At 42.0% G+C, this 17,241-nt stretch overlaps 1 protein-coding gene across 16 annotated transcripts in view; it reads left to right on the top strand.

Moving 5' to 3' along the window:
• The window catches only part of CARD11 (caspase recruitment domain family member 11), a 116,577-nt gene that overhangs the window by 58,783 nt on the left and 40,553 nt on the right, over nt 1-17,241 (top strand). For 8 of the 16 annotated variants that reach the window (XM_064390108.1, XM_064390107.1, XM_064390106.1 and 5 more), the window contains exon 1: nt 1,405-1,668. The exons of 2 other annotated variants lie outside the window; for them this stretch is intronic. In XM_064390108.1, the coding sequence (XP_064246178.1) occupies nt 1,656-1,668 (13 nt within the window). In that variant the 5' untranslated portion in view covers nt 1,405-1,655. Of the gene's footprint in view, nt 1-1,404; nt 1,669-17,241 lie in introns of those variants that run through there. 6 more of the 16 variants (XM_064390113.1, XM_064390098.1, XM_064390099.1 and 3 more) reach the window with 1 other exon arrangement.

The raw sequence follows: 17,241 nt of genomic DNA, 5'->3' as shown, positions 1-17,241 counted from the left end.
TACTGTCATCAGGCTTTCCCCCCACACACATTCCTAAATTATCTATCGTCGGTCGCTAATGTTTATTTTTCTAGTGTTTCTGATTTTATTTCTGTTATTTTCTCTCAGGAAATAAACACATATCCATGCCCATATATATATAGTTGTTTTTTTCTAGTCACCCTGAAAGAAAAACTGAACCTTGCAAAAATCATGAGGTAGCAGAAGGTATTGCAGGCAGCAAAACCTGTGGGTGACTCTGCTGAAACCCCAGTTCTTGTTCTTGTAATTTGATGTGTTTGCACTTATAGCTGGACTGGTGACCTTTGCAGTCACCCTTGCACACTGGCATCCATATCACACTCATCCTTTCTTTAAGGGTTCTCCTTTCTGACCCTCACACATCCAGGACCTGACTCCAGTGAGGCTTCACCTTGCACATCTGCCCAGTGTAAAGGTAAAACCTGGGGTGTGAGGAGTAGAGCTGTCCCTGTGCCTTCTACAAGAGCCAGCACACCACGCAAGGGGTTCAGGATCCCTCAGCAGGGTGGCAGAGCACTAAAGGATGTTTCTAGAAGTGATGGTGACTCCTGGTCCTGCAGGATCCAGAGAACAGCAAGGGAGGGACTGGCTGACTTTGCTCTGGTGGGTTTGGCTGCAGGGAGGCTCCTGGTTGCAGCCAGAGATAAATGTCCTCTGTGAGACCCACCAGGGGCTGGGTTTGCATGTTGGCCTTAAGCCTGGAATCCAGCATTGAAGCAATACAAAATACTGCAGCTTCTTTGTGTCAGCAAAGACTCTCTTTGGAAAACATATACTTTAAAGCATCCTTCAACTGTAAAATAATCTGATGCATAAAGCAAACCTTGTTGACTACCTTTTCAGCAAAAGGAGCTATTAATAAAATAGATGCTTTAATGAAAAACCTTTGAAATCTTGGGAAAACCCAGAACTCCTTCTTCCTGGAACTGTTGTTCTTGAAACTGTTTTTTTCAGTTCCTTCATTCTTTTTTCTCTCCCACCTGCTTTCTCCCACAAAGTGCCCTGAGACACCAGGGCTGCTGCCCTGTGCTGGGAGAGGCACAGCACAGCCAGGCTGGCACTGAGCACATCCCCTTGTGTCCCAGGAAAACATGCCCTGGGATTGTGTGCAGCTGGCAGTGAGGCAGTGGAGACAGGCTGCTTCTTGTGCCTGAGCCGGGCGCTTGTGCTGCCACCTCTGCCCACTGCTCTCATGGGGAAGGGGCAGCAGTGCCTCCTGATTTGCTTGCCTGGGCTCTGCTGTCACCTGCCTGCAGAGTCATTTGCAAACAGGCCCTATTGCTGGGGAGCAGAAATGTGTTTTTTTCAACCCGAAGCAGATTTATGGTCTGGTTTCCTGTCAGATCTTTGCATTTTCCTTCTCCGCCCCTCCCAGTCTCTGACACACTTTTTCTTACTTTCTGTGTGGCTCTTTGCTCGTTCTGCCACCAGTGCCCCAGCCTCTTTCATTCCTGATTCTCCTGAAACTTTTGTACTTTGGGGGCCAGGGGGTGTTTAACTCCTTGTGTTTCCTTTACTTTTCAACAGCTGCAGAGCACAAATAACCTCTCCAGGACTCCTGGAGAGACACTGGCAGTTGCATGGAGGCAACGTAGAGAGTGCAGCCTGCAGCAGCTGCAGCCAGCCGGTCACTCATGAGCACCCAAGGTAAGGAGAGCAGCTGGCAGAGCAGCTCAGCTCCCTGCTGCCTACCACAGCTCTGATCACTGAAAGTTCCACTTTCACCTTTTTTGCATTGATATTCAAAAGGTTCTTTGAAAATGGTTCCATTTGTGCTTTCCTTGCCCTCCTCAGGTGTGGTACTCGGCGTGTGCCGATCCTTGGAGCCCAGGGTTGAGGGAGGCAAAGAGGCTGTAGCTGGAGGTGCAAATGTGCACTGGGAAAGAGAGTTGATATGGAGGTCTGGAGAGGGGAGATGAAGGACTGATCATGAGCACTGGTCTCCAGAGTATCTCTGGTTCTACCCATAGTGTGTTGTGCTCTAGCCCTTTCTTTAAATCTCTTCGCTGAGATTTATGCTTTCTGTTAACTAGTAAAATCTTTCTTATTTGGTTTTCTTCCTCTTTTTATTTGTTCGTCTCACTTCCTTTTTTCTATTCTCAACCCTCTATATTTCTTATTATTTTTTCACCATCTTATTATGCCTTTTTTAATGCCATCAAGTGTATTTTCTGTGTGACAAATATTTCTCTTCTTCATTCCTTGCCTTTCCCTCTGCCTTCTTTTGTGCCTGTGCAATAGACTGTACATCCTCCCTCAAGTTCTTAATCTCTCCCTCCCTCCCCTCTGTCAGTTCCTTCTTGCTCTTGTGTTCCCCTTTCCCACTGTTCCTCCAGCTTCACACACGCACTCCTGCTTCCTGCTCCATCCCTTCTCTCCTGTATTTGCTGCCTTGGCAAGATCCTTTTGTGAGAGCTGCTGCCTCTCCACTGGGCTGTCCTTGCACACATGTCTCTTAGTCCTCCCATTCCCTTCCATGGACATGTGCAGGATTTACATAATTACAGTTTTGGGGATGCATCCCAAAATAGGAGACTTTTACTCTTGCATAGCTTCCTTCCAAAGCTCAGACTCATATTTAGTCATTCACAACAAATAACCACTGTCATCCTGTCTCTCTGTTTCTGTCTCACAAACAGCATTTGCTAACACCTGTAACTCCTTTGTCTTCCTCTCCACTCTCAAATAGAGCCTGCCCTGACTTTGGGTATTCTATCCCTTCTCTTTCTGCCATCCCACTCCTTCCTACCTCCTTACCACAACTCTCCACCAGGTTTCTCTATCTGTTTTTATCTTTATATTGCATTCAAACTGGGAGGAACTGCTGATGCAGCTGGGCTTGCACTGCTGCCTTAGGATCCCTGCTGCCAGCCTGTGGGGGAACCAGAGGAAGTATTGCAGTGTCTCAGCTCCTCTTTCCTCTGCAGAGCTCCTCTTTTCTGAGCAGAGAAAGAGCTTAGTGATGGGACTGAAGGTCGATGAAAAAATGGGAGAGCACAATGCAAAATGCCTTTGGAAAACTGTAAAAAACAGTTCTAGTTGTTCGTAAATCTTTTTACGAAACACAATAAACTTCTGGAATTCCTGCTCCACAGCAGAATTTCTGATCTGGCATAGTTTGTGTCCTTTTGAGTCCTATGGGACTCCAAGTCCCAAAGGTAGAAGTTCTCATCTCCAGTGCTATAGTGGCAGTAACTTTGCTCCTAGGATCTGGAAACAGCTCATGTCTTTTATACCAGACATACTGGTGAGTCACCAAGACCAGACATGGCTAAAAACTGCATCCAAGGACAATATCTGGTATTATTCCTTGCTTAAATTTGTATGCTTTGAATCAGATATGACAAATAAGTGCATTTCTTTGATGAAGCTTTTTAGCCTCACCTTCTTGAGCAGGACTATTGAGACTGAAGATTTATTTCTATGGATGTTCTGGTGTGGTCTTTTGGGAACTGAATAAGGTTCACTTATTAAACTCAGCTGAATTAATAAGGGAATTATTATGTGGGAGAATTCTCTTAGCAATCTGTCTGGCTCTCTGAAATTGTCCATCTCCTTATGAGTGAAAGGAGCTTAAATTTTTATGTTTGCAATTATAAGATATCCTTTCTGATTCAGAGCTAGAAAACTGTGGCCTTTGAGCTGTGAGCATTCTCTTCTGAATACAGAAACAGATACATTAAAATATCTTTGCCTTTTGGATCTTGCAAAAAATCCACAAGCCTAGAACAATAAAATAAGAGATGCTCATTTTATACATTCAGGTCTAATATGACTCTTTCTTACTCTATTGCAACTCATCTTGTGATGGGAACAGCATTTGTATTCCTTTGAGTCATTCTACAAAACTTTAGGATTTTGTTTCATCAGTATTTTTTCCCCTATTACTGGTTCTCTTTGTAAAGGCTCCCATAAATAAACTGACTGAGACAATGTCTCTTCTCCCTCTCTCCCTCCCTCCTTTTTCTTTTGCTTCATGTAGTTTGCCTGTTTTGAGTTAAAAATGGACATCTTCAAAGGTGTGTTGTGACATTTGCAAGAGGACCAGGAGACAGAAATTTTATTTTTGTGTGTGTCTGTGTCCAGTTTCTTGAATCATGTCTCTGTTAGAGGAGAAATTTCAGCAGGAAAGAGCATGGAAACTTTCTATCCTCCTCTGTATCAAGAGAGACAACACCAGAACAGAAATTCAGAATCATGTGTTTGACTCCCTGTTCTTATGCAAATAGTTACCTCCAATTAGATTTAACTCTTAATTAAGAGTTAAATAAACTTTCTTAATAAGCTTTCAATGTGGAGGAGAAGGAAGATCCATCTGACTGCCTGTATCTTTTACAATTAAAGTCAATTTGGACCTTCTCTAGAAGATACCAGAATGCCATACACCAAATGACCTTGGTTTCTGTACACTTGGTAAAACTTTTCATCTGATAGATATATGGGATGATTGCTCACAGAGGATGAAATTTATAGGGGTCCTTAGCTACCCACTTCTTAGCAGATGGCTTAACTCTCTCTTTGATATCGAAATGCATCTTTCATGAAATACAAATCTTTCACTTAGATATGGTCATTAAGTTGTGTAACTGATGGTGGAGTTTGACCTGTGGCAGCTTTCTTTGGCAGTAGCCTCCACAGCAATCTAAACTTTAAAAGAAATATGGAAGTATGCCTTGTGATTTTCAAACTGAAGGGTAAAACCATAAACCCCAACATGTTTGGTCAAGTCTCACCACTGACATGAGAGAAAAATGCTTTGTCTCTTGCCTGTTTTGCCACTGCTGTCTGTAGGAGTTGCACTTGCAGAACACTGTAATCCAGTATCTGCAGTGAACACTACAATCCAGTATCTGCAGTGAATCTGCAATTCCTTTTTCAGAACAAATGATGGGGTTTTACAGGTCTACATGTAATAATATTCTCCATCTGTACCCTTCCCCCAAATTTTTTCTTAAGTGCTGCCTTCATCTTCTAGTCTGGGTCACTTATTTAATGGCAATGAACATTTTCAGGAAGGTAACCTTTCTGCTTGTGATTTGTTCAAGGACTCTGGAATTATAATGGTTGCTGTCAAATGTATATAATTGGTGTGTGTGGCTCACATCCAATGAGTGATAAAAGCTTCGTTGTCTCTGCTGCTTCAGTCTGTATTCTCTCCTTATATCACCCTCTCACTTCTGCTCCTCTCAGGCAAGAGGAGAATGCAGTGCCAGGCTGTTTAAAGTGCAGTTAGACAGAGCAGCAGCTCTGCCAGAGTCCCTGTCACGGAGTGTCCCAGCTCTGGGCAGTGGATTCCCTTGGCTGAGGTTTGCACACTGACTGAGTTAAGCAGAGCCTCCTCTGAACTTTGATTTCAAACACCTCTCTTCATTTGGGCTCTAGGAAGGGTAATAGTTTGTAAGTACCATGAACTCCCAAGCTTAGTGATCTACATGTAACATTTTACCAGTGAGTAAGTGTTGTAGTTGAGATGGAGACGATACAGAGCAACACACTCCATTTTCAAAAGGCTTCAAACTCTTTATTATAGCATGCATGCTTTTATACATTCTTACAAAACTCATAATTTTACACTTTACTCATTGGTCACGAGGGACAAAGTGCTTATTGGAATAGGCAGTTGCAGGTTTCACTTATTTATCCTTCTTTCTTTTTTGGTTTCTACGTCAACAACCTTGGTAGAAAACTCTTTCAGGGGTAAACATGGATCCTCTTACCAAACTTTTTTCTAGTTCACAGAACTCACTGTAAAACCTCTTCCACAAGAACTTTTTGCTTTCATATACAAAAAGAAAACACACATTACTAATAGCACCTAAAACTGGCAACATGTTGTTCACTGTTTGCTCCCAGTGCTGAACATGTGGTGAGGAGAATATTCCTGCTATATTAGTCCTGAAAAACCTGTTTTATCTTCAGGGCTAGATGGGGCATTACTTTCTAATGCTGTCTACTTCAGTAAATCTGTTTAGCAGCTCAAAAAGAGGAAAGAAATTTTCCAAATCTCACTGGAAATCTATCAGAAATGTCAAATGAAATGCTGTAACATTCTGGTTTTGTCAAAAGGATAAATGTATATACAGCTGTGTGTGTGATGTTATTTGTAGTAATTGTTGCCTCAGTGAATTTCTTTGTGTGAAGTAACTTGGTGTTGCATTAAGGGATGTGTTTGTTTTGGTCCCTGAGGCCAGCTTGGCCTTACACACAGGTACTTGGTATTTGCAAGTTAGCCTTGGTTTTTGGAGTTCAGGGGAGGAATCAGCTTCAGTGTAGCCAAGGAAAGGATTCCCACTGGCCCTCTGAGCACTGGGTGTTTACTGGAAATTTTTCCTCAGGTTGTAATTGAGATGCTCAATTCTAGCATAAGGTTTCTGTTTAAAGTGGGATAAGGATTTTTTTTCCATTTGCATGCAGAAGAAGCTGTATGGTAGCAGTACATATATGGTTGTCGTTAGCAGCTGAAGAATTGTTTCCACTTCATTTTTATAGCTCTAAACTTGTAGAAACATCTCCAATCTGGCTGTGCCTATACTTGAAATCAGTCTGAGTGTACTTAATAGGTCGTTACATACATTTAATATATTTGAGCACAAAAATAAGTTCCTCCAAGATTTGACACACTAATAAAGACAGCTATCAAATATTTCCCTCTGAGGATTTGGACTCCTGATGAAACTGGGAAAACACCCAAAGGGTGTTTCAAGTCTTTTTACACCAAGTACATTTCCAAACTACGGTGAAAATGGTGATTGAAACTTTGATCATGAACTGAAAAATTATCACATTTATAAGATCATTTGAAGGCTTTTGGCTTTTAACAACTCAATGACCTGCAGTACTCACTGACCAAACTGGTCCATTGCATGGAGTCTTTGTTTAAAATAACCTTTCCTCCCTGATGGCAGTTTCATGTTTTTTACAAGAACAAGTCACAGTGTCTATCCAGCATCTGCTTCCTGCATTTCATTGCTTGGCTTTTTCTGAATCACAGAATTATTTAGGTTGGAAAAGACCTTTAAGGTCATTGAGTCCAACTGTTAACCCAGCACTGCCAAGTGCAGCACTAAATCATGTCTCTGCGCACCATGTGAAGGTAGTTTACATTCCATATGGTTTTTGTAGTTTATAATGAGGTAGTTAGTGAGATCATCAAACTCTTTTCACTAATGATTTGCAGTGACTAAAAATAGAAAATTCCATCAATTTTTCCCAACTTCTTTACTATTGCTGAGCTGATATTTTTTCCTGAGAGAAAAAAAGCAAGCTTAGGGTAGAGATTCTTCCCTGCTCCTACACTGCCAGTCTTCCTTCACAGCTCCTGTTGCAGGAAGTCAGGATAAGTCCCAAAATTTAATTCCTTAAGAATCTTTTGTGTGTGCTTCATCCTTCCAGTAACATATTCCTGTATTTCCAGTTACATATTTTTCAGAAAGACCCAAGACTGGCAAGTTTTATTTTAGAAGGTTTAATTTCCTTCTGTCATTTATTCTCTCTTTTTTAGCAATTTATGCCATGAAAGATACCAGGGTAGTATAAAACAAAAAGTGTTTAAACTTTTTTTGTTGTTGTTGTTAGGATTTAAAACAATGTGTTTTTCTCTTGCTTCAGTTGTTCAAAAAAAGTGAAGGAATTTTACATTTCCCGGAAGGCTGGAAAGGCTGACTCTGTTGGGTTTTTTAATCCGCAAGTCTGTGGCCTGAAGGAAAAGTGATACTTGAATATTTTCCTATGGAGTGTTACACTGCAGAATGGTGTTTTTGTGACTCATCCCTATCCATACTGAGAACAGCATCCAGGCAGTTTTGCTGGATTAAACACTATTGACAGCAGCACCTTCACTGAATCACTGCCCAGCAAGGCTGCACACCTGGGAGAGCAGGGCTGGCTCCAGATTGGCCTTAGAAGCTATGTGAGAATACAATATCAGGAAGAATATTCCACCTGCAAGGAACCTGAAAATGCTTGGTCTGAGGCAGAAGTGATCAGAATTTGAATGCCCCTTTGAAGGCTGTGGATTCAGTGACAAGCTCCTGATACCTTGTAGTATGTGCTGCAATGCAGAAAAATGTAAACTCGTGGCAACTGCATCATTGCAACATGATAATAGTGCAGAAATTCAAAGCTACTTGAGCAGGATAGTATTAGAAATCTTGAATGCATTTAGAAATTTTGGCTGTTAAATAGCCAATGGCATCAGCACTTCAAGTAGAGTCTGCACAAAGGGACTGAACAGGATTATTTGAACATTCAAATATGGTGAGGAAAGAGCATGAGAAAAGGCAGGGAGTGTTTTGTTACTGCTCCTTTGGTCCTCACAGAACATCCCAAGCCCTCCCTCCCCTCAGCCCGACTGTCAGTCTGACTCCCCTCACATGTCTTGTTTAATATCTCCTTTCCTCCTCCCCTCTGACTCTGATTCCCAGCCCATGCATGGGAGTCCCATCAGGTGAGAGAAGGTATTTGGCAAACTCCTCTCTGTCCAGCAGATGTTAGAGCTGAAAGCATCACTCACCTCCAGTTTGTGACAGAGGGAGGTGAAGCAATGCACGAAGCTCAGCAAATGAAAACAAACCTGCCTGGAAACAGACAGGCCATTGTGCTTTAGCATGCTCTAAACTCTCTAAACAAAGTCAGATTTTCATTTGGGATATTCTTCCAGTTCTTTTCACTCGTGGAGAAGGCTGCACACACACAGCTGGCTGTAGTAATCCGGGTTGTTGGGGTTGCTGTGCTGGGTGGCAGCTCAGAGCATCAGCTTCTGTGGGCTGGGCAATGCCACATCCTGGCATTCTGCAAAATGCTCTCTGTGTCTAGGAGTGGTTTCTGCCCACCTCTCATCTCCCCTCACGTGGAGGCAGTGAACTCTGTAACCTCAGACCAGAAATTTGCTTTACCTTGAACTTGGCCTTGCACAAGCCCAAGAGAAACTGAACAGCTTCGGCTGCCCAAACCAGCAATCATTATTTCCTCCAGAGAAAAGCCAGTGAGTGGTTGTGGATTCTGAGCCAGCAGCTGGACCATTCTGTCCTGAGAAGGAACAGCAACACTTTTGGCTAAGTACTAGAAGTTTGCATATAAGAATCCAAAAGGAGCATATGGCCATTGCTTTAAACTTGCCTTGTTATTTTAAAATATGCTTTAGCAGAATTATCCCTTTCAGACCCTCTAATTATGGAGTGAGAAAGTTTAATTCCCTCTTTTTCTTGCTAGAATAAGTGGCATCATAAATACTAGAAAGAAACAGAGTTATTTCAGGAATTTGAACTGGGATAAGTGTCATTTACAGAGACTTCCATCACCACTCCACTGAAGATAGCAGGGACTGTGCATCTGTTGTTTGAAGAAAGCTGTTGGTCCTTGCTCAGTTCACCTCAACTCCACCACTCCCCTCAGCACCAGCGCTGCTGATCAAATGGGCAGTGTTACCCCAGTCAGTCTTGGTGGTAACAAGTCTGGGTGTGGCTCTTGGTTATTGCAAGTGGCTGACAGTGATATGAAACTGTCCTGAGGTATGTCAGAAACCAGGACCACAGCTAATAAACTGCTTTTTACCCCAGAGAATGTTGTCACTGAGAGCACCCAAGGGGCTTGCCCACTCACGGAGTTACTGCTGAAGCTCTTCTAGCAATCCAGGAATTATTAATGATTAGTCGCTCTCAGGAAAGGTCCTGTAAACACTTCCTCCCACACTGATTGCTGTGAACAATTTCAGTGTGAGTGTGGGGAGAAAGCACACACAGCTTTGTGGTTACTGCAGTTCCCCAGCCCTTGCAGAGCTGTCCCACAGCATTTGCCCACGTGCTCCCCTCTCCTGTTCTGTGATATTCTGTGTTCTGTGCTCCCTCACCGAGGCACCCAGTGGGGCACCAGGAGAGCACCTGTCCCTGCCTTCAGCTCAGGGCTGTGCTGCTCTGCAGGGACAGCCGCTCATGGAACTCCCACCTGGGAGGGTGAAGCCAGAGCAAGAGCTCCTGTCCTCTCAAGAGCTCAGGGGGAAGGTGGCAGAGGATGCTCCCAGCTGACAGAATTCCACCCAACAGTGCTGATGTCAGTGCTGATGTCAGCCTGGGACACAGCATCTAAAATTACTTGTAATGAAAAGGCTGGACACATTCCTATTTGAAGAGGCTTTTTAAATTCTCCATATGCTTCATTTAAAAACATTCCTTTAATCTTTCTGATGTTTGCAGTACCCTGGAGAATAATGAGAGTTCTTTTCTCATTTGATGAGTCTATTGCTTTTACAGGATTTGAAACACTTGCTGACCCCAGTAGCTTATGACAAAACAGGATTTTCAATTCAGATCCAACTTGCTCTGCCTTGCTTCCTTTTCTAATCCAGAGTGAACCTTATCTGTTGTTATTTGGTATTTCACATGCTGGGGTATCATGATGGAGTAATTACTGCCACAGAGAGGATAGGATAGCCTTGCTGTCAGTGAAGGAAACCTGTGAGAACAGCCCATCATTCTTAAAAAATCTGAAACAAGAGTGGAGAAAAGCAGGAGTTAAACTGGCTCCTGTATAACAGTTGCTTTGTCTTATGCTTGATGTTCCACTCCTGTGCCTGATTCTTCAGTCTTGTCTTCCATGGTGACTTCGTTAGCAATGAGATGCTAATTAAATTTCATATTTACGATTAGAAAATAAAATCATTGGACCTTTTTTAAATAGATTTTTATGAGTTTTGGCTCAGTTAGCTGAGTCAGCAGCATGGATTCTGCAAGGCTGAACTCACCGGCTTTGAAAAAAAAAGATAAATAGAGCAACTAATGATGAAAGGAGAGTCTAATCTAAAACCTCATACAGTTTCTACACTGTATTAGCTTTTGAGCATAAGAAAAATAAATTTGTTTTGGTTCCTCATAGAAAGTCATGTAGAAAGAACCCTTCTTTTATTATGTTTCAGAGGGTTCAAAGCTTAAAGTTCCATTTAATTCTTAAAATCTCAGTTGTGGCTGGAGACAATATGCTGAGATGAGATTGATGCATCTGCAGTGTTTGTCATCACCTGTTAGCTAGCAAAATATTTATTTCACTGCTTAGAATTAACACAGGTAAGCTCTGGCACACAGCATCTGCCCTCTTCCCCATGGAATGTGCACTGCTGCAGAGTTTATACAACACAAGAGAACCAGAACTACTTAAATACTGCTGCCAGTCAGATTTATAGGTGCTATAGGGAGCCATTCTCTATTCATGTAAAAATTAGCATCTCACAAAGCTTTAAAGGCCCATTTTTCCAACACCTAGAATTTGAAGAATGTTCCAGTTGTGGGAAGATTTTTGAAAGCATTCAACTTTAATTTAAGTATGTGCAGAAGCCCTGATTTTAAAAGTGCTTAAAGCTCAGCAGCCCTGTGATTCATAACACCACCTTATCCCACACTCTGAGGCAAGGCTGGCAAAAATCTGAGCATTTATTTTGATGCCTAAATACCACTGTGCTCTTAGAAAATCTGACCCTAATTATGAGTTGTGCCCTGCAGCAGGAATGAGAAATAGGGGAAATCAATCCTCACGCGTGGGAGCTGTTTGCTTGTGCTCATCTTGTGTGTAACCTCACCTCAGCCACAAATGCAACACTGCATTTAAAACAAAGCCTTTTCTGCACATTCTGCAAATGATTTTGCTGTCAGCCTGTGCTAAGGGATTGTTGTGCTTCAATGCATAAGTTAGAAGAATAAAACAAACTTCCCCTGATTTTGAGTTGGTTACCACCCTTTGTACTGTTAAACATCTAAAAATCAGGGTTTGGGTGCAAATAATCCTGCAAATCTTGCTTTTGTAGTAGTTTTTGTAGATGTTGTTTTAACAGCAGCTGCCCATCCTTAAAGGCTGGGATGCTCTCAGATGGAATGTAATTCTGGCATCACTTTACAGTTGTTATTTTCACAAATATTTATTTCCACAGTCAGCAGAGAATTCAATACAATTCTCATACTTCTTTTTACTTTGACTCATGGTCAAGAACCACACTAGGTGAAGACAAATAGTCAGACTTATTGCTATTTTAGTACTTTGTTTCTTTGGTCCTTAAAAAAAAAAATACGCATTAACCATGAACTGAACCGGCCAGAGTTTCCTGATGAGACCAGAGTTTAGTCTCTTCCCATGGTTAGTTAATTCTTCAGGGATAAATTTTCCACATGAAAGCTTTACAGTATTTTATTCCCTATCATCAGAGCAATGGGCTTAGTTATGGAGAGAGCAACAGAAGATGCTTAATTCCTCCTTGCAGTGCTTTGAACATAGAAAATATAGAATTGCCAAGTATTTGGCATTATCTCTTCCCCAAAACAGCAAGACAAGGTCACGGAGACATTACCACTACAGAAATAATGGACAGACAATGTACAAACAGACCATTTTTCCTTTAGATTGCTACAGAAGTGACTCACAGGAGCCCTTCTGCAAGACGGAGAGCGAATTCTCTCTGTTCTGCAGAGATTGCTTTCCTGCTCTTAATTGCAGGCCTTTGGTGACAGGGGATGGCTGAGGAAACCCAGCTGGGATCTCTGCAGGAATAAAGGACCTGTTTGAGGTCCTCCTCAGGCCCTTGCTGTTCCATTCAGAGCCCCCAGCTCCCCGTGGCTGTGAGAACACTTCCTCTAAGACTTCCCTCAGCAGCAGTGTCACTTTTGAAAGTTACCCACAAGCTCTGTTCAGAAGAAAAGGGAAGTAAGGCAGCCCCCAGCACCTCTCTGCCTGCTATATATAGGCTGTAAGTCTGAGAGGGAGGGTGGTGGGTGGAGGTTTCCGGAGCTGCATGTCACAGTCCCACAACACTGGTGAAAAAGGAGAGAGGGCACAGAGCAAGAGGACGTGACCAGAAAGCACAAGCAGGGAAGATCTATTCATAAAACAAGCACAATCATTTCCATGTACAAGGACTAAAATATCAAGCTCCTTCTGATTCCTGGTGAGGGCTTGCCCTTCCTAGACCAGGCTGCTGTGATTTATTGTGGGCTTTTTCTCAACAAATGGCATCCAGTTGTCCTCTGTGTGTGTTGAGTGCTGTTGGCTGAGATGTTTCTGCAGCTCTGAGCAAGGTGGAAGGATTTGGTCAATGAGCAGAGCACCCAGGACTGTGGCAGACTGTGGCTAGGAGTGGAGCTCACTTTTTCCAGTGAGGTGTTGGTTGTGTAAGGTATGTATGACATCGTTCCAGCTGCAGAGGAGCTACAGGAGACCAGCCTGCTCTTTTAAATTAGAGTTTTTTTAAAGTAATGGTTACAAATAGGTCACAAAAACTAATAAGGTGTTGATCCCTGTTCTATCTACATAACCTATGCATTTACATTAAATGAGCAAAATGTATGTGTGAACCATGGGAGTCATCACCTTTAGGAGATTGGCCAGTGTTTGATCCAACAGGATATATTGTTGGAAATTAGAAGGTAAACACAAATGGGTAAGTTTTTCAGAGCTGGATGGGAGCTCTTGCACCTTTGCAGAGTATTTAAAATATTTAACTAAATAATATTCTCATCACAATCAGTGCATGCTGCTCTTGTGAAACAGTAAACAGTTTGCATGGGGATTGTTTTTCATGTATTTGGAGCAGTTTGTCAAGGTTGATCTTAAAAGGAGGGTTATCAGAGTTTGCTTCTTATTTATTCTTTCTTTATGTTTTGTGTGTTTTTACTAGCTGTGGGATTCTTTAACTGCTGGAGCTGTGTCAAGGGAGGTTATCATAAATATCAGGATAAGGTTCTTTGCCCAGGTGTTGATCAGGCACTGAACAGGCTCCCCAGGGAATGGCCGTGGCCCCAAGGCTGCCAGAGCTCTGGGAGCTTTGGACAATGCTCCCGGGGGTGCACAGGGTGGGACTGTTGGGGTGTCTGTGCAGGGCCAGGAACTGGACTGGCTGACCCTTGTGGGTCCCTTCCAGCTCAGAAGATTCCATGATTCTATGATTCTCCATGTAGGTTTATGTCTTATTTTCCTACCATGTTATAAAGCCTGCTATATGAAATATTATTTTCAAACTTTCCTGGGCCATGGTGAATTACAGTGAGATTATCTGACAGTATTCAAGAATGGAGTGTGACCTTTTCTGCTTTAAGAATGTCCTACACATTTACTGTCAGTTGTTTCCGAATTTGGAGATTGTTCAAGTGAGTGCAGTCCTCTCCTCGAATGCATTCTGTGTTATCCTTTGGCTGCCTGGAGATGAGAGCATCACCTACAGAGGGTCATTATCTGACTAGATGGAAAGTGTTCTTCTCTCTGTTATTTTTTTAAACTTCTGTAATGTAAGAGTTTGTAGAAAGTGACAATTTTTTCAAGAAACAGAACAAGTAGGAGTTTTGTTTGGCAGAGTTACAATTCCTTCTCCCTTCCTGATGTGACTTGTATTAATAGAAGTGAAATGTTAACAGCACTGATAAGAATCAGGCTGTCTGTGCCAGGGTTGTTCAGGTTTCATATGTACCAGTTAATGAACCTTTGTCCTTACCAGGTTTCTGTGTAGCTCAGCCTGTGGAGGTTCCTCACAACCACTGGCTCTCTGCACCAAAGAATGTGCTGGGTTTTGTAATTCAAGCACTCATTTACTGGGACCTAACCTACTGTCATCAAACCATTTGCAACTTTGAGCAACTTGAATTTTTAATTCAAGGCTCCTCCTAAACACACAGGGCTTGCCCCCAGCTGTGCCTCCACCTCCTCCTCCTGGCAAGAATCTCATTATCAATTGAAAAAGCAAAGTGAGTCAGTCTAAAGAAAAAATTAACCTGGGACCTAGTAATGACTTCTGAGGTGTTTGTTGGACCTGCGTTCTCATGAGCCTGGGCAGCTTCTTTCTTAGATCTTGGCTTTTAGCACACGTTGGTTGAAAGGAAATGCTTGTGTCAGTATCTGGTGCTGCAGAACAGAAGGGCAGCTATATAAACATATTTGTACTACGTTAGCACAGCGATTTCTGCTGCCCTCCTCATCACCATGCGGAACAGGACGGAGCATGTGTAGATTAAAGCCTTTATTAAATGTCAGGCACTCCACTCTCCACTGCTACTTTGCAAATCCTTTAAAATAGATGCACTGAAGTCCTGTGGTAAATTATTTATTTTAATTACTGTGCCATTATCTTGATTTGCATGCTCAGAAGTAACACTGATTCCTAATGTTTCAGGATCTGTGGCAGGTCCTTCCCTATTTATTCCCACATTCCTTGCCTTTGCCTTTAGGCTTTTCCTATTCTTATCTCTGTCTCACTTTTGTTCCTCACTTTCATTCTGTTGAGTTCCTCTTTCTCTTTCTTTTTGTTTTCCTGTTCCCTATTTAATATTTCCTTTTCCCCTAACCTCACCATTTTTCACCCTCGATTCTCATCTTTCTCTCCCCTCTTCACTTTTTTTCCTTGCATCTCTCATTGTTCAGGTCTCTCATTTCTCATTTACTTTTACACATATTAGCATTCAATGAAGGCAGTATGACAGTTTCTGAAACCTGAGTATCAGATTCTCAAACAATATGTGAAAACAGAATAACACCCATCTAATAACCAGTGTAGATATTGGCATCAGGTGGACAAATCTCTCTTCATGGACCCCAGAGGGAACCCAAGTGATTTGGGGTGGCTGGAAACCAATCTTTGGAGAGCATTCCAAGGTGGAAGTGAAAATAGTGGAATGAAGTGTTTTCAACAGAGCATTTTCCATTCACTAGAGAGGAACTGAATTCTAAATTCATGCCTAATTCAAAAGGGTGAGATTAATCCACCCCCAGAATTCGCTCCTCTCTCAGGTAGTGCTTAAACACTGTATTACTGCCAGAGCTGGAAGCAGCTTAATTGTTTGTAGGAAATAGTGACACACAGAGAACTGACAGTTGTCAAAACATTGTTTCAGCTATTTGCAGAGGAGGATTTTTCCACTGTCTTTGTTTATGATCAATAATGTGTGTGCTACAACCAAAGCTGATTGGATGCTGCCTGTTGCATGTTGGAGGCAGCACAACCTGCTCTCAGTTGGCCATTGAGCAAAATGAGTCATTTCCTTCCTGTGAGATCAGGTGATGGGAGCTCAGGGGCTCCAAAGCTGCCAGACTTGAGGAAGAGGTAGAGCAGATACTGCCAGCAGGTGGGGTGTGAGGTGGGAAAGCTCCAATCTCAGCCTTTTCTGAAACAGAAATCATTACAGGGTCCAAAGGAGCCTTGCTGCACTGATAGGGGTCTTTGCAACAATATTGCATTGGGCAAAACAATGTTCTTAATGTGTAAATAGTGTTTTCCTCCAGAAAGCAATAGGAATTGTATAGAATTTCATTTGCAATTTCAAAACACACAAAAGCTCAATGTAGTAAGTGTGGAATTCAGTTCATTCATTGTTCAACTCTTGGGCAATATTGTCCTGCAGCATTGAAGATTTGTCTGTCTTTGTTGCACATGTTCTTTTCAGGTTTAGGTGGTTCTAAGCAAACTGTTGGGTGTCCTGACTGACAACACCAATAATTGATCTGTGCTTTATGTATGAGTTACCCTTCTTTTTTCTGAGATGGCATTTTATATGGATCTGTCCTTAGGAAAGTAAATAAAGACAGAAAGTGATAATTAAAGAGAGTTCCAAGAGTATTAATTCTTCTGACCCCCTTCTGTTAGGACAGGAATAATGATTAGACATAAATCTCTGATTTATTCAATTGCTTGGTTTGTTTGGGTTTCTTTTTTTTTTCAGATGGGAGAAGCACTGAATCACAGTACAGAAGTACTGAAGTACAGAAGGGAGAGGAACAAGATAGAATTCTTCATTTCTTTTTGTCTCACTTGGGTTTTGAGCTTATAGTTACAAAAATGAAGGGAATTTCCTTTCTCTCTTCTGAAGCCAGATGAAGATGCTTCCAGAGCTTTCTGAACCAGTTAGGGAGTTTGGTTTGCTTCCTTCTCCCTCTCTTCTGTTCAGAAAGCGGGAGTACTCCTCATGTTAGCTACTGAAGATGTAGCTTTACCTCCCTGCAGGCTGCTGGTGTTTGGGGTTTCTTTTGTAGGCTGTGTGGAATGGGAAGATTGACTCAGTTGAATTGAATAAGACATTTTTGTGCAAAAATAATCCTATTTTGTGTTTAAAGCTTCTTGCTCTTCTATTACTTTGGTATCTCTTATTCTATTTTTTTTTCTTTTATATTTTGTTGAAATAAGTATGATGGTTGAATCTCTTGTATAAAGGGGTTCTGAGATACACAGAATGGTTCTTTTTATGTGGTATACTATGACCCAAA

This window comes from Passer domesticus, chromosome 15, assembly GCF_036417665.1.
Source record: "Passer domesticus isolate bPasDom1 chromosome 15, bPasDom1.hap1, whole genome shotgun sequence".
In the NCBI taxonomy this organism is placed as follows: Eukaryota; Metazoa; Chordata; class Aves; order Passeriformes; family Passeridae; genus Passer; species Passer domesticus.
This window is presented reverse-complemented; position numbering and strand designations above follow the sequence as displayed.